This window comes from Agelaius phoeniceus, chromosome 3 (assembly GCF_051311805.1).
Source record: "Agelaius phoeniceus isolate bAgePho1 chromosome 3, bAgePho1.hap1, whole genome shotgun sequence".
In the NCBI taxonomy this organism is placed as follows: Eukaryota; Metazoa; Chordata; class Aves; order Passeriformes; family Icteridae; genus Agelaius; species Agelaius phoeniceus.
The window spans coordinates 26,555,362-26,575,269 of NC_135267.1; the positions used below are offsets into that span (position 1 = coordinate 26,555,362).

Consider the following 19,908-nt stretch of genomic DNA (forward strand, 5'->3'; position numbering starts at 1 on the left):
CAGCAACCTTTATATCAATCAAACATTTTCTTTGATGTTAATGTATTGTAAATGGTTTATTGGTATATTTATTTGATATTTTGTGATCTTTAAAGAAGATTTCTATATTGAAACTCTTAAATTTCAACTCAGGTTGCAGCCATAGAACAGCTGGAAGAAAGTAAAAATACCATAGAAAACCTTTTGGATTGGTTATCAAATGTGGATAAAGAAGCGGAGCATGGCCGGAAATTTAAGCAAGTGATAGAACAGAATGGAACACACTTTGAAGAAGGAGATGTGAAGGTTTTGGAAGGAGAGGAGGATGATGTCAATGGGAATCTGCTGGAAATGCAGCAAGACATTGAAACTCAGGTGGATGGACTTGTGAAAAGCATAGATGATAATCTGAACCAGCAGTATCAGAAAGTCAAGGTATTGTTCCTGGGTTTATTCAACATTTAGAGGTATCACACCTTATTCAACACAAGTGAATTCAATCTCATCCTGTCTGTCATAGGCTTTGGAGCAAGTACTAGGAAGATAATAATACACAGTGCTAGGGATTTCAGTAGTTAGAATGTATTGCACATTTGTCACTTTTTTGCTACTACTGTAGTTGTTTCCTACAAAATAAGAGAAAGGACACATTCTGCAAGGTAAATGTAAAGAATCTTTGTGCTGAGTCTATTATTTTTTGTAGTGAGAAAATTGGTGCTGGCAAACAAAATGCAGAAAGTAGCAATATAAATTCATACTATTTATGTGACTTTTTAAAAAATCTTTGTGATACCTAGATGATTCATCCCCTTTTAATTCCTTGTGACTACAGATTGCAAATTGCTGCAAATAATAGTTTACTGAAATTATAGTTTTCATTTCCTACAACTTTAACACATGGGCAAAGCAGTGTTTCAAGGCTTCAGAAGGATGAGTTACATAAAATTACAGTGCAGCATTTTAAAAATATATTTTCCTGGTAAGTTGGAAGCATTTAAAATAAGACTTTAGTTTTGTTTGCTGACTTACAGCTGAGAAACCAAGAACCTTTAGGTGTGAGTTGATTGCCACCTTAAAGAAAATTATTATGCTTGTAGCTGATAGTATTTTGGATTTTCTTTTTAATTAAAAAAAACCCAAAAGCAACCTGAGAAAATAGGGTTATTATTGGGTTTTGTATACATATTTTTACTTCTATTTTTTTGACAGTTAATTTCTTCACCTAGTGCCTACAAAGTAATTGGCCACTGTAGTCATGGAAGAAAAGCATCCTGTTTATTTTACATAGCTATTTTTCATGGGAGACGTTAAAGAGTGAAGAATTTTTTGAAAGAATCTATTAGAAATATGCTTTTCATTTGGAATATAATACTAGTTCCTGGACTTAAATATTTCTATAGTATCGAAAAATTTGAAAGCACAGATTGTGTCTTGATTTTTTATGTCAGCTGGACCTGTTTTATAACTAACTATATTTGATAAGAATCATGGCTCTTGATTTTGAAAAAATGCAATTTCAAAACCCAAGTAATAATTTTTGTTCCCTGAGTGTAACAAGAAAGTATCTGTACTGTTTTGATGCTTTTACTCCTTTAGGTCTGCTTGTCTATAATGGTAGCTACAATATAAGTAATGGGACATGGAGAGTTTTGATTTGGAAAGTGCCTTACCTTTGAATGTTTTATTTGTTAAATACCATTTTGAGACAAAGAATTAGGAAAATTTTGATTTCACTAAGTACACTACCATAAATGCTAAGCAATCAGCAAATTAATTTTGTTAGGAAAAATGTTAAAGAGATTGACAAAGTCTAGTTTTGCTCTACAAAGTTGTGTTTTGGAATTTCAGGGGAAAATATTTGTGTGATACACGCATCTAGGTATTGCTGAGTTGCAATGATACTTGAACATTTCCATATGGTCATGGCCATATGGAAAAAAATTACCATTGAGTATTTTGTAAATTTTTTTAAACTGCACAGAAATATGGTGACTAAGAGTCACACTTTCACTGAAATTACTGACAAAATGTAGGGTTTATAATAAACAATATTAACATTAGAAAAGCCTTTTATCATTTTGATGGTCTTTGTTTTACATTTCCTTTACTAAGGAACCATGTGAGAGGGTGCTGGTTGTAATTTATTATTTTATTTGTAGGCTCAACATGAGAAAATTATTTCACAGCAGCAGGCTATCATAGTAGCAACTCAGTCTGCTCAAGCACTGCTTGAGAAGCAAGGGCATTACCTTACCCCTGAAGAAAAGGACAAGATGCAAAGGAACATGAAAGAGCTGAAGGCTCAGTATGAGACTGCTTTGGCTGAATCAGAACGAAAAATGAAATTGACCCATTCTCTGAGGGAAGAATTGGAGAAATTTGATGCAGATTATAGTGAATTTGAAACGTGGCTGCAGCAGGCAGAACAAGAACTTGACAATTTGGAGGCAGGGGCTTCTGACTTCAGTGGTATTATGGTCAAACTGAAGAGGCAGAAGAGTTTCTCAGAAGATGTTATATCTCACAAAGGTGATTTACGCTATATCACAATTTCTGGACAAAGAGTTTTGGATGCTGCGAGGTCATGTAGCAAAAGAGATGGTGTGAAGGTTGACAAAGATGGCATTGATACTTCAGCTACGTATGCTGAAGTGCAGAACAAACTGGATAGAGCTTCAGATCGCTTCAAATCTCTCTATACTAAGGTAAGCTCTATTTATGCTGAATAGGAATGACTGCTGTAATTGATTTAGCAGTTTGTGTAGGCAGGAGGTAGTTGATGAAACAAACACTGTGAGAAGTTGTAAATTCTTTGTTTCTTGAAGTTAGATAACAGAACAAGATGCTTTTCCAGATCTACTTTAGTTAAGTGTCAGACAATTAAAGGTCTGAATGAATGATACTTTCTACTTTGTGTTATAAGGAAGAAATGAGACCAGAGTTCTCTATTCTTCTTTCCAGGCTTAAACAGCCTCTGAGACTGTGGCAGCTCAGAATGCCTTGAGTAATGTTTTGGGATGGAAAGAAATTGTAATACTTTCAAATGGACAATATTACTTTATGTTACTTGCAATATTTCCCACAGCTGCTTATTTACTTGGCTCCCTACTAATAAAATGAGTGTAAAAAGAGAGAGACTATACTAAATATAGCATGTAAAGTTTCAATTTTAATTTGTATTCTGAAATAATTTGTCCTGATGTGACCTTTGTTGTCAGCACTAGCATGAAAGAACTTAGTGATTTAAGGACAGTAATTATTTTCCACTGCTCTGCCAAGTAAACATTTTATCCTTAACAATATCAGATTAGTGTCTAACTAATGAGTAATTAGCAGTACAAAATCCTCCATGTACCTTAGAGAGGGAAGATAATCTAGCTCTCTGTGCCAGGTTCACATATGGAATCTGCCTGATAGAACTAGAAAAACACCACCAATTAGTCTCACATGCCAATTTCCAGCTGTTTTAAAAAGCCAAGTGTTGTTCAATATTGATAATATCCCAGAACTGTAAACTTTTGAGATAATTATTAATTGAACCATTGAAGAGAGAGTTGCTGTCAGTAGCCTTTGACTTGTGCTATTTCATGTTTTTCTAAGATCATGGGTTCAAACTCTTTAGAGCTTCTATGTCCACTGGGTACAGTGTTGGTCTACAACAGTGGCCATGTTTATCTGGAAATTTTTATCTCTTTAAGGTTTTCATGCTCACAAATGTAAATTCTATAAAGGCATGTATTTGATTACATGGTTAAAAAAGTAGTGTAAAACTTGTTTTCTTGGTTTGTCAAGACAGCTGCTCATTTACAGAAGCTCATTTTCCCTTTCCTGCTTAAATGGTATGAATAGAGCAGCTAAATTGACAAATCTATTGACATATTAGATTTCTCCAGTTGGTTTATTGAATTGCTTTGAGTATGAATGTAAAGATTTCATAGCAAAATTTTCAGAGAGCTAATTTCTATGCACATAAAAATCCCTGCAGCTTTATTTGTCAATTTTCCAAATTCTATCTTTTCCATATATACATTTAGCAGGGTTATAAGAGACATGCTTTTAATATTTGACAATAAATATGCAGAACAAAGTAGACCTTTTGTGTCTTTAAGGACAGAATTCTAAAAAGTGAGATTGTCCACAATTAGTGAGATTTTCCAAGCTGTAAATGAATTGGTAGTAATCTTTTTTGCCTTTTGTAAACGTTTCTTGCTTTTAATAAATTCTTAGATTGCTTTAATTTTATATAAATGTATTTGCACATGTGTGAGACATGATTTTACAGGCTTGTATGTTGAAGGAATCCTAAAGCCAGTTCTTGGTTAACTGGTTATATAAATAAGCATGTTCTATGTCTGCCCACCAGATGGAGACCAAGTACCATTTGTGAATATTAAAATACAGTCTCTGGAAGGTTCAGAATATAAATATTTAATGTAACTGTTCATAAATATTATGACTTCATACAATCAGATTTTGCTTGTGAAACCATCTCCAGAAAGTCTGAAAGAGCTTCACTGACTTTTTTATGTGACAATTTGCTGTAAATGTTTTGGGGCATGCAAAAATATAGGATTAATAGGATCTTGTTCAGATGACATTTTTAAGTGAATAAAACAAAGCATATGCCCGATACCAAGCCATATCACTTTGGATTCACTATGCAGGTAAGGTAGTTATGAAAACAGTACTCCACTTTTTTATGTATTTTAATGAGCATACATATCTCTCCTGATTTAAAAAAAATTCTAGCTTCTGGTGGCTTTCTACATTTCTATTTTCCACTTGCTTTCTACATTTTTGCTACCAGAGTTCTGATAAAGAATCTTTATATTGCTGAATCAAACATTATTCCTGAAGTTTTTCCTATTCTATTACAGCAAATAAGATTCCAGTTGTGCACCTGCATCACTGGTTTAATCCTAAATCATCCTTTAGGAACACAAACTAGAAAGACCTGCATAGCCTGTCCAGCTGTCATGTCTTAGTTCAGAAATCAGTTAGTGAAATGATGGCAGGAAAAAATGATGCAGTACAACAGGAATGAATGTATAACTTTGAGATTGGTATGAAATGCAGCATGCAGTTAATGCCTGCATATTTGCTTGTTCCTTTTTTACTCTTTTAGTGTAGCATCCTTGGAAATAACCTTAAAGACCTGGTGGATAAATACCAGCATTATGAAGATGCCTCATCTGGACTTTTGTCAGGTCTCCAGGCCTCTGAAATAGCTGTGAATAAACAACTATCAGAGCCAATTGCAGTGGATCCCAAAAATCTCCAAAGACAACTTGAAGAAACCAAGGTGAAAAGCTTTGAAATGCAGCAGCACTTTTGTCCTAAAAGGAACTGTTTTTTTTCTGGAAAACAGGATGATCTAATATAATCCAAGTGGCTGCAGGCCAAATTCTTGTCTTGCATGGGGGCATACAGCTTCTATGGTTCTGAAATTTGCCTGTCCAGAGCAATATCTGAAAAGCAGTGGGTGAAAAAAAATGGGGTACCAAGATGCCATTAGCAGTGGTGAAAGCAAGATGTGTTTTCTATCTCTTAGCAAATGATAGGGTGAAATCTGGAAAGTTTTTGAACTAAGAAAGGATTTAGTGATTATGGTTTCCTGTCAGAATAAGGCTTGGATAGGGTTCCAGATAGAGAAGTCCATTTGATTGTTGTCTGTAACTCTTGACTTTTTTTCTGTTCACATTTGTGTGTTACTTCATTATGAAAGGGCTCATACTAGGTGAACAGTGTGATGTGAGTAGTCTGTCTGCCTGTTTCAGTTTCACCCAGTGCTATATACCCTGCAGAGAGTGAATTTAACATAATTTGTGTTGCACAGAAAAAGTGTTTTTTTTATTTTTTGCCCCTGAGGATGGAACTGGTGACTTCATGTAAATCCTAGTATAGGCAAGACAAGTTAGTGATAGAGCTTGTGAAAGTAAAACTCTGGATATCAGTATAAAGTGTAGGTTTGGAGAAGGCTTTAGGAAGCCAAGTATATGGTAAGTAATATAAAGTTCCATACAGTCTTCATCTTTGAACTGACTATTATATTTTCATAAACACATACTATAAAAAAATGTAAGATTATTTGGTTTTTAGTGAGCAAAACTAATCAGGCACTTCCTCACTGTTTAGTCTGTGCTTGGTGAAGTATCAGTGCAGGTCAGACACATTTACCATTTAAAAATCAGTCAATGGCTATTGGAAAATGCATGCTTTAACCATTTCCCTCACATCAGCCTGAGCAGTAGTTCCCTTTATCTATGGTGTCTTTCAAATTGGCCATTGGAAATGCCCAGAACTTTGGTGCATGACAAGAAAAGGAGACAAATCACAGCTGTGTTTAAGACAACAAAATTAAAAGTGTAATTTGTGAGCTCCTAACAATTGAATGTTTAGGTACATTTGTGCTTCCAAGCCCTGAAAGAGTAGCAATAAAACCAATTACAATTTGAAGCTTCATTTAAACTTTTTGTTCCTTATGCCAAAATGAATTATATTCTCTATAATGCAAATTTTCATGGATGTAATACAAAAGGAGAGAGTGCTAGGGTTCTTTTTATGAAATGTCTACATGGATTACTTGCCACACAAAAGAGCACTCAATGGCTGTGAGTCGAGAAGAAGGGAGAGGGTACAAAATGTCAAAAGATTCAAAGGAAGAGAAAAAAGCAGGAGGCTGAAGAAAGCAAGCCAATTAATGAAAGCAAAACAAAGAGTATTTTGAGGAAGTCAGGTGTTGCAAGTTAAAGCTGTCCCTTGTAGCCAACACATGCAGCTGATAATCCAGCTAGACACAGGCCTTGGCAGCATGGTGAGGTCTAATCTTTTTATGGGGATTAACTGTTCTGCAGAATATTCTTCACTGCCTCTGGCATCAGCTTGCTTGCCTTCTGTTAGCATACAAGGTTTTCTGGTACATCTTTTTCTTTCTTTCTCTCTTTCTTTTTTTTTTCTTTTTATTTTTTTTCCTTCTGCACAAGCTAGCCTAAGCCTCTTCAGATCTCTAGGAGACTCATTGTGTCAAATGGATCAGCAAGATGATGCACTGTGCTCTGGCACACTCTTATGCTTTGGGTACCAGTGCTGAATGCACTGAGAAGACTTCTTTGTGCTGGCAGGACACATAGGATTACCTTTTCATTCATATATTCATTGAGTATGAATGAATATCAACAAATAAATGAGATGTCCCTTCATTTTAGACTTAAGTTTCAAGTGAATCAAAACAAACACTAGCACAGAGGTCTGAAATAATTTAAAGATTATTTACCCTTAAGTACTCTTTCACACTAGACAGAAAAAACCACTAGAAATTGATTCAGCCTTACTGTTTATGTTGACTCTGGAGAAAATAATGGCTGGGCTAGTCTCTGAACATGTGTTCCTTGGTGAGATGGACAAACCCAGGCAAAATTCAACCACACTGCTTCAGGGGGTCCTGGCTGTGAAGGCAATCATCTTGTTTCAAGCTATTCCTGTTTGTGCTACAATATCAGCCTGGTCCTTTGTCAATACCACTGCTGCTGAATGTGTAACTGCTGCTGTTGATTGTGTGCTTTTCCCTCCGAATTGTTCTTAGATGCTGAATTGAAAAATGTGTTTATAATAGTCTATACAAAGGGTCTTTAGAAACAATTAATCAAAAGACACATTTGAAGTCACATACAAGAAATAAGTTGGGTCAGACAAGTATTCTAAAACAAGGTAAAAAAGATGGTGCATGAACTAAAACAAGGGCCAGAAGGTTAACAGCAGCCATAACCACTGGTCAGGATTTTTCTTAAGGAGAGGTCACGAATTGTCTTAGTTTATTCCAAGTACTGAGCTTAGGTTCTGTGATGTATCTCAAGTCTTGCTTATGTAAATATGTACATTTAAAAGTATATGTAAAAATGTAAACTGTACTGAAAAGCATAACTGACAATAGTGGAATTTTACAGGTTCTTCAGGGACAAGTGTCTAACCACCAAATTGCTGTAGAAAAACTGAAAAAAGCTGCTGAAGTGTTATTGGACACAAGGGGAGAGTTGACACCAGACAAAGATGAGATTCAGAAAACACTGGGTAAAATATTTGCTTTTCTTAAAGCCTCCTTTTTATCACTTGTATTTGCATGCATATTCTGGAAGAGAAAAATTACATAGCTTCCACATTCTTATGTCACTGTTCAAGTCCATGTTTTGTTGAGTCATAAGTCATTACAACACAGTAATTTTATTGTTGGTCTCTCTCCTTGATGGATCCATATGCTTTTCACTGTCATTTCATTTTTTTCTTTTTGCAGAAATAGGGATTGCTGAGCAGAGGTAGTGATTTGCTGAGGATCATAAATTCTCCAGAGAAAAATGACTCCAAGGAGCCTGTTTACAAGCAGTTATTTGAAGTTTGCTTAGCTTAGGAATTACTTCCTTCCAATTTTAAGAAACTGTCTATGAAGGGGTTGACTTTGGTGAGCTGCCAGATGCCCACCCACCTTCTCTCTCACTCCCCTTGCTCAAGTGGATGGGGTAAAAATTAAGATAGAAAAGCCCACAGGTTGATATAAAGATGGGGAGATCACTCACTTTTTACTGCCATGGGCAAAATAGACTTGACTTGGTGAAAATTAACTTTCATTTATTGCCAAATAAAACAGTTTTGGGAAATGCAAAACAGACAAATTGCATCAACACTATCCTCCACCCCACTCTTTTTTCCAGGTTCACCATCACTCCTTCCTTCCCAACTGGTCCCCCTCCCTCCCTGCCAAACAGTGCAGTGTGGATGGGAAATTGGGTGCTTGTGGTCATTTTGTAATTTCTCTGCTGCTGCTTCCTCCTCACACATTTCCCCTGCTCTGGTGAGGGACCTCTCCACAGGCTGAAATCTTTGAGGCTAATATTATTCCAGTGTGGATGTAGGCTGCATTTCCTTCAGGAAATATCCACCTCCTCTAGCCTGGGTCCTCTATGTGCTGCAGTGTGGTTATCTGCTCCTGTCCTCCACAGGCTTCAGGGCAATCTCTGCTCCAGCACCTGGAGCATCCCTCTTTCTTCTCTGACCTTCACGTCTGCTGGGCTGTTTTCATACTTCCTTTCCCCTCATTTCTCAGTCCCATGTAGTGTTTTCCATTTTCTTAAATGCATTTTTCCAGTGGCACCACCAGTTTGGCTGAGGAGCTCAGCTGTGCCCTGTGATGGGTCAGCTGGAGTTGGCTGGAACCATCTGTGTCTTCCATGGGGCAGCCCTTGACCTCCTCTCACATGAGCCAAAACACTAACAAACCCTGTCACTAACAAACCCCTACCACCACCAAAACTTTACCACCTACACCTAATACTCTTTTCCTATCAATTGTGAGAAGTAGCACAGCATGACATTCACTGTCACTGTCTGAAGTTTGAAGATGCTCTGTGTGTATCACCCAGCTATCTCTTCATAGAATCTCATAAGTAACTTGCAGAACAACAACATAGAACAATGGTGGCTTGACTCTTTGGAGTTGGTGATAAAACTCTATAGGAGGTACTTGGAGCTTGTAGCTTTCAGAAAGTTATTTTGAAAGTGTTGGATGTGTAATGAAGAACCATCTGAAAGAACCTCTCAGATCTCACAGTAACATAAGAGACATAATTGTAGAAGACCTGTCTTAATACTCTGTTATTTTATTTCTTGGGAACAGTCAACAGCTGTCTTAAGCTAGAGCTACATGGAAACCAGTTTCTAACACTAGGAGCTACAGCTGTATGCTACTCCCTCATTTCCCTTGTCCAGTGTGTGTCTTGGCTCTGTTTGAAGTTGTTGGTCTTTGCTTCCCTGTTTTTACTGACTAAAGCTGACTTTTTTTTTCTTCATTCTAACGTAGCAATTTTTGACTCAACTGGTGAGTGCTGGTGAAGTAAGCTAAAAGCTTAGTTTGGCTAGAAGAATAAATTGAAATATATCTTCTCTTTATCAGATGATATCGTGGAAAGATATGACAATTTGTCCAAATCTGTGAATGAAAGGAATGAGAAGCTTCAAGTAACTCTGACACGATCCCTAAGTGTGCAGGATGGTTTGGATGAAATGCTTGATTGGATGGAAGGAGTTGAAAAGAGCCTTAAAGAACAAGATCAAGTACCTTTGAATTCTGCTGCTATTCAGGACATTATTAGTAAAAGCATTGTAAGTAGCATTCTTTGAAAAAAGAAACAGTTGTTTGATAGTTCAGATTTAAAGAAAGAATTAAAATCTTAGGTTGGCACCTTTTATGGATTAAAAATACTTACTAAAGAGGAGTGTTGTATGAAGTGAAACGCTCATAAGGATTTTTGTAGCTGGAATAGTTACACCAATGGTCTAGGTGTAGTGGTTTGTTGCTTTATATAGTAGATGAATTTCACTTGTTAAAATTTAGTTGCAAGTAATACAAAGCAGTTCTTGTATGTTTCAGATGCTAGAACAAGACATTGCAGGTCGCCAAAGCAGTATAAACACCATGAATGAAAAAGTGAAGAAGTTCATGGAAACAGCAGATCCATCCACTGCATCCACACTCCAAGCTAAAATGAGTGAGCTCGCAGGACGGTTTTCTGAAGCAAGTAACAAGCATAGAGAGAAGCTTATGAAAATGGAGGAATTAAAGACTAAAGTGGAGTTATTTGAAGGTCTTTCAACAAAACTTCAGTCATTTTTAGATGAGAAAAACCGGGCTCTAAGTGAGACAGAGGCACCAAGAAAGGATGTCAGTGAAGTGTCCCAATACATGCAGGTACTGTAGCATTCAGTTTGTATGTGTTGTGGGTTCTTAGTCTAACTCATCTAAGTGATTGAATAAGAAACAAGGAATGGTTTTTTTTCCCAGCATTGGTTGGTTAGCTAAAATCAAGAGTTAAATTTTGAATGAGTAAAGTCTAATATGAAGAATGTAATCCTATTTTGCAGGAAGCTAGTGTAGAATTGGCACAACACAAGAAGGATCTGGAAGTTTTGAAGCAGCTCCTTGAAGAACTTTCATTCCATGCTCTTCCTGGAGATAAAGCACTGGTATCAGAAAAAGTAAATTCTTTGTCAAAGAAATTCAAAGAGGTAGAGGAGACAATAAAAGAAAAGTAAGTTGGATAATCAAAGTGTTTCCATTTTGGCTAATAACACAGTATGAATGTTGTGATTACTGCTATCCTTTTGTATGCAATCTGAAGATATTGCAGTTGACCAGAGTAAATAAGGGATTTTTTTCTTGGAAAGAAAAGATTCTATTTGAAAATGTGTCTGTAGTTAGTCTGTCTGGCCCAAGAGCTCTAAAAATGTCATAAAGATATGTAGTTTTTCAAATTTTGTGACATTCACAGCATTGTTGGCAATTTTAAGAAAACCCTACTTCTTCCCTTCTGTGATAGAGCATAAATTGCTGCTTGTATATATTGCTTTAGAGTACTTGTTGGCTGCAAAGGGAAACTGGAGAAATTGTAAGAGATTTCATAGAAGTTACCTTTGCAGTAAGACTAGGTTCTGCACATTCTGCTAATATCCATAAAATTAGCTTTTTGACACTTTGAATTTAGGAATAGTAATATCAGATTAATAATATTTGTTGATTAATTCTTAGAAGAAAAACTGTCATTTCTTTGTCTTTAATTGTCTAGAGAAGAGGATGTATCATCTTGTCAAAAACAAATGGATGATTTTGAGCTCCTTGTAGAATCATTAAAGAAATGGATAAAAGAGACGACAGAACGAATTCCAGCAGCACAGCCCTCTCTGAATACAGAGGAGTTAAAGAAACCTTTGGAAGATACATTGGTAAGCCTTTGCAGAAGTGAAATCTAGTTGAGGGAAATAAGACACCTATTACTTATATTGAAATACAGGTTTAAGGTGTAAGCAGTCACGGTAATTGGGACTAGGGGTCTGCATTTACATTCCCATTTACTTTTGTAAGTGTGCAATAGATTCCCAAGCAGCAAAGTTGTTCCTTTCTGTACCCTAATGCTCTTAAGTTTGAAGTCAGTTTTGTAATGAACAAATTACTGTCTTTCTTGACCAGAATTTAAAAGATGAATGGACATTAAAGGCACCTGAACTGCAGAAAATGAATAGCAGAGGAACCTTGCTGTGTAGCTTAATCACTGCTGTGACTTCTCCTGCAAAACTGAGAGCAGTTGCCAAATCAGGTATGCTTTTGTATAATCAGGTAAATCTAACATTCCAAGAATTTTTAAAACCTTCAAGACAAAAATTGATATTGTTTCACCCTCGGATTAGCATTCTGAATATTATGGCTTGTGAGAAAACACTTAGCCATGTCTCTTCTGACCATTGTTTGCTATTTCTATTTAAACTGTCTAGCTGCTGTAGAAATTCAGCACACATTCTCATTGTTTTACTCTGCCAAAATAATGTTAAAGTGTGCTGATGTAAAAGTTTAGCATGTCCTAGAGTTGTTATGTAATTCCCAGGTAGGGAATAAAATGACAATTTCACAGTTGCTTTCACCTTATCCCAGAAAGCTTCAGAGAATGAGAAATTGACTTTTTCTGATCACTGTTGGGTGCTTCACATACCCATCAAGTCTGCAAGCAGGAGAAATACAAACTTTGCTTGGCAAACTCTGATGTACCTGCACAAAGATGCCTGTTTAATGGCCAAAAGGCTATTTTGTGACACCAAGCAAACACAGAAAGGTTTGCAGAGTTGTGCAGTTTTTGTTAGAAGGGTAATGAGGAGATGGTTTATATAAAAAATGAGCCTAGGTAAATGTACTCATCCTAACATGATATCATAATTACAATTAGTCAGTATTTTATTTGAAACAACAGCACAGAAGGGAAACAATTTTGTATCTCAGCATGATTTTCCTGGGCCAAAATGTGTTTTTTGTCTAGACCAGCTAAATTCTACTGGCAATCATAATTTAAAGATAGCAAGTCTATTTCCATGATTTTTTTTACTCTAGTGCTAAATATTAATTTGTTTTACAGAAAACAGTAATTCTGCCAAGTATCATTCCAGACATAGTTCAAGGACATTGGGGCATTTTAATGGCAATAAGCACATTTTCAGTCAATTCTTGAACTGACTAGGTCTGGAAATAAATTCAAGTGTGTTGGCCTTCATTGGTCATCTGTAAATGACTGGAAGGCTGGGGACTGACAGAGGATACCTATTGGGCAAAAGCAGAAAGAACACTTTCTTTCTTATATCTCTTTGTAATAGCTGCCTCTGGTTTTGTTTGGTTTTTCTTTTTTTTTTTTTAATTTTTTTTAACTTTAAATAAAAATCTTTCAAAGAACATTTTGGAATCTTTTATGATCTATTTGGGCTCATTTCTCTGCCTCTTTTCTAGTCATATGCATCCAGATAGAAAAAATACTTAAATAGCTATCACATACGAGCAGCTATAATCCTCCAGACCAGAACATTTGCCCTCCTTGACAAGAGCTGCACTGTGTATCACTTTATTGCAGTTATAAATACCAGAGTCCAGCTAAAAGAGTGTGAAGATCTACAGGACTCTGGCTGGGGTCTGTGACTTCTCTTATCTGGTTTGTTTTCTCTTGCCATCCTGCAGCTGCCACTAATGTGGTCCTCACTGTCCAGCTGGTACTGTGCACAGCCTGTTCCAAGGCAACCATTAATGTTCCTCTGCTAATGGCTCTTCTGGGAATACATGTGTGCAGGAGAGCGGGAAATGATTCTCCCTGCAGCTCTCTGCAGTGTGATCTCGTGGCCCTGCTCTTTGCTCTGACTCCATTTTACAAAGCCCATTAGCTCTGGTTTCAGAGGCTCTGATATTATGGTTAATCAGCAGGGCTGCCTCAGAGTAAGGATTTCAGGTATCAGAGGGCCACATTGCAATTCCTGTCATGGAGCACATGCTTCAGTCTTGCTTATGACAAGATAGGAAGGGATTAATCCAGGTGCTTTCGAGAGCTTTCTGTGCAGAGTTACAATGCACATAAACCAGAATCTTTTTAAGTTAGAAAAGACCCTTAAGATCATGAGGTGCAAACACTAACTCAGCACATCACTAAACCACGTCCCCAAGCAGCATATATGCATGGTTTTTAAATACCTCCAAGAATGGTATCTCAGCCACTTCCCTGGTGGGTAAAGGTGCCCTAAGTAAGCAGTGCCTTTGGTTGTGGTGTCTGCAATAAGCACTCTGAGCCTCTCTGCTGTCTAATGTTTAGTGCTGTCCTCAGTCACAGCATTTGCCAGCTCATCCTCTCCCAGACTACACCTGTCCCAGCTGGGTAGAACTGTGTTCTCAGAGGGGAATGGGGTCCTTTGGGGGAGAGGAAGGAAGTGCTGTCAGCAATCTGGATGTGAATAGGCCTCACAGCTAGGGCTCAGAGCTTTGGCCCTGCTCAATGGTTTAGTACAGAACAGTGAGCAGCAGGACTGCTGATACACCATACACATGTGCACCCCTGTAAGGGCATGCATGTACACCCCACCCTCTGTGCACTGCTCTGCCAGGTGATAACCCCTTATGGTCCTGGCTGGATGGAGCTTCGTTCTTCAGGTCGTAATGACAGCTATGGGTCATGCTGTTTGGAAGAGGAAATGAGTGCTGGGGTTATGGTGGGGAAAGGCTCAGATAAGCAAGAGGCTTCATCTCTTTTGATCCACAGGTGGCACAATTTTAAATGGTGAAGGAGGAGCTCCAGGAACTCAGGATTTCTTGAAAAATAAAGGTCAGTAAAAATTTCAGCATGTGATAAAGAATTGTTGCTTGCCAATTACTGTTAAATGTGGAAGTATTTTTTAAATGCTGTACATAAATCTGCTTGTAGATTTGAAATTTCACATCACCATCACATAAGACAATTACATTGACTAGGGCATAATATTATAAGTAATTACAACAATACCTATCTTACTATTGTCTTTGAAGACCAACCAATCTGGCCTTGTTTTCTGAATCAATATATACTTTTATATATACACAGGGATGGATATTTTAATATAAGACATGACTTTTGAGAAATACCTTTCAATGAGGATTGAAACTTTGACATCCATCAGTATTCACAATGTGTATACACACAAAGAGACTCATTTTATATACATTTCTATCACTGTGACTGACTCTTTTATAGAAACAAAGGAATTTTTATATAAGGACTTTATAGTAGCTGAACTGTAGCCCAGTATATTCAACTTTTGGTCATGGAATTGTTACTTAAAATACTAAAAAAGCAATGGGTAGAAAGATTGAAACATGTCTGTGCACTTGTATGTATTGAAATAATGATTTTTGTGAAATAAGAAGTTCTTGCAAACAGGAACTTAAATTAGCTCATTCAGATGTAGTGTTGCCACATTTAGAATGGATTGGGAATAACTAACATATTCAGTGACTTCTTACTTAGGGGACTATTAGCTACTGTTCAGTACTGATTCACTACATTCAGTATTGTTTCAAGGGCTTGTAACTTCTAACACAGTCTTTGTGCACCTCTTTTTACAGAACTGACAACTGTTCAACAAGCCATGTCTAATGTAAATCACAGCTATGAAGATTTGGGAGTTTTGTTGAATGAAAAGATTTCAGAACTAGAAAGTATGCTTTCAAAAATGCAAAATATTCAGGAAGAATCAGCCTCAATGATGCACTGGTTGCAAAAAATGGACAAAACTGCATCAGACTGGGAAGCTGCTCCAACAGATAGTGAAGCAGTTAAAGCCCAAGTTGAACAACATAAGGTACTTTGTGCCTTCAAACAAATACTTTCTCTTGTAGTTATTAGGCAGATGCTATGAAATAACTGATATCTCAGTCTAGCTTAATGTTTCAGAGAGTATTTAAATGATCCTACTAAGCATATTAGTCAGGCTTAGAGCAAATCTGGCAAACTGTGTCAGTGGAGTAAAGGAACACTGTGTCAGAGAGAATGAGTTTTGCAGGTCAGAAAATAATAATTTTGGTGGACAGTTTGAAAAGGTGAGGCTATGCTGATTGTGCAATAAACTTTTTTAATCTTAGTGGTTTAGAGGTTTATAATAGATTACTTTTAATATCTGAAGGGCTGTATGTGTCCAAAAGCTGTTTCTGCAGCTGCTGGCTCACTGATGCTCCACAGACCTCCCGGTCTCTGCAGCTGCAGTGGCTTATGTCTCCTCCAAGGTTTCTCTTCAGCAACCCTGTCATGCTTGTTAAGTTATATAGCTGCACAACAGCCTCCTTCCCCCTTTATTAATTGATATGAGAAAACCACTGATTCAGCAGTGAGCTTCTGTCCTCTTTCAGCATTGGAGACATATGCTTCCCTAGCAATGAAGGACAATATTTACACATTTAAGGTTCATCTAGAAAGGGAAATGTAGTGGATAGGGAAAATTCTTTTCTTGCTTGTGATTGTATATATACAAAGACAGAATTAGATTTAACTGAGTTTCTTTTATATTTGGTGAGTCACCCTTAAAAATTAACTTGACCAGCTACCAACTTCCTCAGAGTTGGATAACATTCAATCATAAAACTCAGACTAAGTGTGAAAGAAAACTAGCTCTTTTCTCTTAACAGAGAATGTGCAAAGCTATTATGATCATCTAACCTGCAGTGTAGTAATAGAAAAGTATTCACAAATAGTTGGAAAACTGAGTGAGTGCCCAGGGAAGAGTCATCTGATGCACTGGACCTTTCACTAGAAGTTCTACATCAAGTACAGTTTGTTCAGTGTTTACTTTTGTGAGTTTTGGATAATTAATAAGAAACAGTCACTTCTGTCTGCAAGTACAGCATTAATTAGGATTTACTGGAGTGTCTCAAGTTAGAGATCTCAGGTTCTCTTCTGTTAGGTTTACACTTAAAACCCTGATTCTCTTTAAACTATGGGTTTAGGAGTTCTACATTAAATTGTCTGTGATAGCAGGACTTCTACTGAGGTAAATGAGGCCACACCACACCCCTCTCTGTCAGAGCTAGCTGGGTTATTTCTGCTGTGAACTAGATTGTATCAGTCAGTTTGCCTTCTGTACACAAATAGATTCCAAGTATATGTGACTATGATGGGACCTAGTGAATCTTATTTATCTGAATTCTTCTAGTTCTGTCACTTCTTCAAATTAAGCAATAATTATTAATATAATTTATATCTGTCGGGGTCTCTCTTCCAAAAAAATTGACTAGCAACATATGTCATTATAATGTGTTTTGAGATTGATAGCAGAAAAGTAGTATATGCAGGCTAGATATTTATTTTTTTATCTTCAAGTTTTGCATCTCAGTATTATGGACTGCATTTACCATTCTTCTTTAGTTTCTTATTTATTTATTTTAATTTCACCTAAATTTTCAGCTTTTTGAAACTGAATTAAAGCAAAGTGCAAATAAAGTGCAGGAACTGAAGGACAAAGTTACAGAGCTGTTGGAGAAGAACCCTAACTCTCCTGAGGCACCTAAGTGGAGACAAACATTGGATAAAATAGGTATTTCAATAAAGCTGTATTTTAGCTCAGACTGATTTGGAAGTTGTTTTATTATGAGGTTTTTTAATTTATTACAAATAACAAGTATTTTTAATACCTTGTTTCCTCTTACCTCTTAAATTCTGTGGAAATAACTCCATTTGCATGCATGTAGATCTGAAGTAATTCCAGTGATGTCCATGGGCTTTGAATTTGTATTAGTGCTATAGCTTGACTCCCTGTTTGAGAGGCTTTATCTTTTTCAAACGTTGTGCAGCTAAAACTTGACTGGCCAGTAACAAACAACATATATATTTTGTTCTTTTTACAAAATATAAGGTGATTCTAATTTCATGTAGAAAATGGTTTGAGTTCTTGGTAGTGCTCTTCTGCATGTATTTTCCCCATGAACTAGTGGCTTTTGGCATTTTGTGGGTTTGGTGGTTTTTTGCTGTTTTCTAAAACAGTGTAAATGTTGCTAAAAAACCCGTATAAATGTTGCTTTTAAGAAGCCAGTGAAAATAAAGAAAATCACCATGCTTAGTCAATAGATTTTCAGATATTACAGCACTTAATTGTCATGAGCTTTTAAAAATTGGTTTTATGTTAATCATATTTTAAATCAATTATAGGTCAATAGCATGGTATGTCAATCTTGTTTCATAGTGATAGGCATTTCCATTGCTGCACCAACAGTAATTTTGAAGCTGAGAATTTTCCAGTCTTTCCTGCTTGTTTCAGAGTGGAATTCTGAAAAGTTTAGGGGCAGGTAAGGTCTCCAACAGACCCTTAGTAGTGTTGAAAGGGGATTCATACAGAATGAGCAGAGGACTGTGCAGCAGCAAATGGAACTGTAAAATACAGGGATGAAAGGGACAGGAAGACTTGACAAAATACCAGAGCTGACTGAGCAAGCATTGACAGTATCACAGAGGGGAATGGGGAAGTTACAAGATTAAGACTCAAAGGCTTCTCTGGAAGGCACTTGCCATACTGGAAAAGACCACAGATTGGCAAGGTGTGAACCTAAGCTCACACAGTGCTTTTGAAATACCTTTATGCAGAAGCATTCTCATTGTCCAGCATTAGGTACCTGGTTTAGATGTTTTAGATGAATGATACAGACATTAGAGTTAGGCTTTTTCAGAGGGCTCTTCAGAGCTGAAGCCTAATTTTCTGCTTCTGATCATCTTTGAAAACTTATGAGGCTTTATTATTGACTAAGCAGGGATATTTGTCTATCTAAATCAGGAACCTGAGTTATAACTGAGTAGAATTCTTGCCTTCTATATCATTTGAGACCAAAGCCTAAATTTGGGGGTATTTCATTTAGTAATATTCTAGTGTAATTTTATTACATGTGAATATTCATTGCTCTAAAAATTCCACACGTGGCTGACTGTCTTCCAAGTGTATGTGGGTCTGATTTATAAGATGTTATTTGCAGAGTCACTGCAATAAGGCATCTGGAGTTAATCAGCATGAAGCCTTATGAGAGAGCTCTGTTTATGTTTCATATATAGTCTGCTGTCTCACAATCCATCTGCTAGAACATGCATGCAATGTGTTAACATTACCTTTGTTAGATTCCAAATGGAAAGAGCTCAATCAAGTTACATCTGAGAGACAACAAAAACTGGAGGAGTCTTCAAATTACCTGATCCAGTTCCAGACAGCAGAAGCTCAGCTAAAGCACTGGCTTGTAGAAAAGGAGCTAATGGTCAGTGTGCTGGGACCATTATCAATTGATCCTAATATGCTGAATACACAAAAGCAACAGGTTCAGGTGAGTAGTGCCAACACACACTATTGATTTAAGTTTCTTCTGCCTTTTTGCTATTAGCAAAGTACTATTTTGCATCTAGAGCAGAACATGGTTAGTATAAGCCATTAGATTTGTTTATCTTTAGGTATCAGCTTACATCATACTTTACTACAGTAATTACAAGAAAAAATTATCATAAGAGTGAAAAGAGATCAGAAAAGGTAAAAAAAAATGTTGAGGAGACATTGATCAATGTCAGTATTGTTTAAAATGAAGTATTTGAAACATGAACTATGATCTAATACTATGTGAAATACTATGACTCAATACTGGTTTATAAGTGCTTCAAAAGTCTAGACAGATGGCACAAGACTATCATGTATCACTTCACAGTCCTTAAAAGTTCAACCTAATTGACTTAGAAAGGGTTTGGAATGTTCTGTAAAGTAAAACCATTAGATTTGTCCCTTCTTTTGCAAGCACTGTGACTTACTGTCAAAAAAATCCAAAACAACTGAGAACCAGTGATATAAACTTAAAAGGTCTTACACTACGCATTCAGTCATTTTGTGAATTAGCCAAATAGTCTCTGTTCTATAATAAAACATTGCAATATTATGTCAGAATACACCTTCTTTGAAGTTTTTTCTTAAGACAAATATCAAAACTGTCTAGGAAAGAAGATGATACTTGAAACTAAACAGCCCTTACTTTGCTTGGTGTGGTTTCTTAATTACTGTACTATTAATAGAATTCATTGTTTACTTGTATCTCCTGGTTGAATT

General features: G+C 36.6%; 1 protein-coding gene across 23 annotated transcripts in view; it reads left to right on the forward strand.

Annotated features, from left to right (window-relative positions):
* DST (dystonin) overlaps nucleotides 1-19,908 on the forward strand; it is a 291,993-nt gene that overhangs the window by 194,019 nt on the left and 78,066 nt on the right. For all 23 annotated transcript variants that reach the window (XM_077174926.1, XM_077174932.1, XM_077174929.1 and 20 more), the window contains 13 exons: nucleotides 133-414; nucleotides 2,139-2,684; nucleotides 5,105-5,281; nucleotides 7,923-8,046; nucleotides 9,920-10,128; nucleotides 10,397-10,714; nucleotides 10,888-11,054; nucleotides 11,589-11,745; nucleotides 11,990-12,116; nucleotides 14,580-14,642; nucleotides 15,419-15,654; nucleotides 17,250-17,379; nucleotides 18,945-19,144. In XM_077174926.1, coding sequence (XP_077031041.1) covers nucleotides 133-414; nucleotides 2,139-2,684; nucleotides 5,105-5,281; nucleotides 7,923-8,046; nucleotides 9,920-10,128; nucleotides 10,397-10,714; nucleotides 10,888-11,054; nucleotides 11,589-11,745; nucleotides 11,990-12,116; nucleotides 14,580-14,642; nucleotides 15,419-15,654; nucleotides 17,250-17,379; nucleotides 18,945-19,144 — 2,736 coding nt within the window. The remainder of the gene's footprint in view (nucleotides 1-132; nucleotides 415-2,138; nucleotides 2,685-5,104; nucleotides 5,282-7,922; nucleotides 8,047-9,919; nucleotides 10,129-10,396; nucleotides 10,715-10,887; nucleotides 11,055-11,588; nucleotides 11,746-11,989; nucleotides 12,117-14,579; nucleotides 14,643-15,418; nucleotides 15,655-17,249; nucleotides 17,380-18,944; nucleotides 19,145-19,908) is intronic.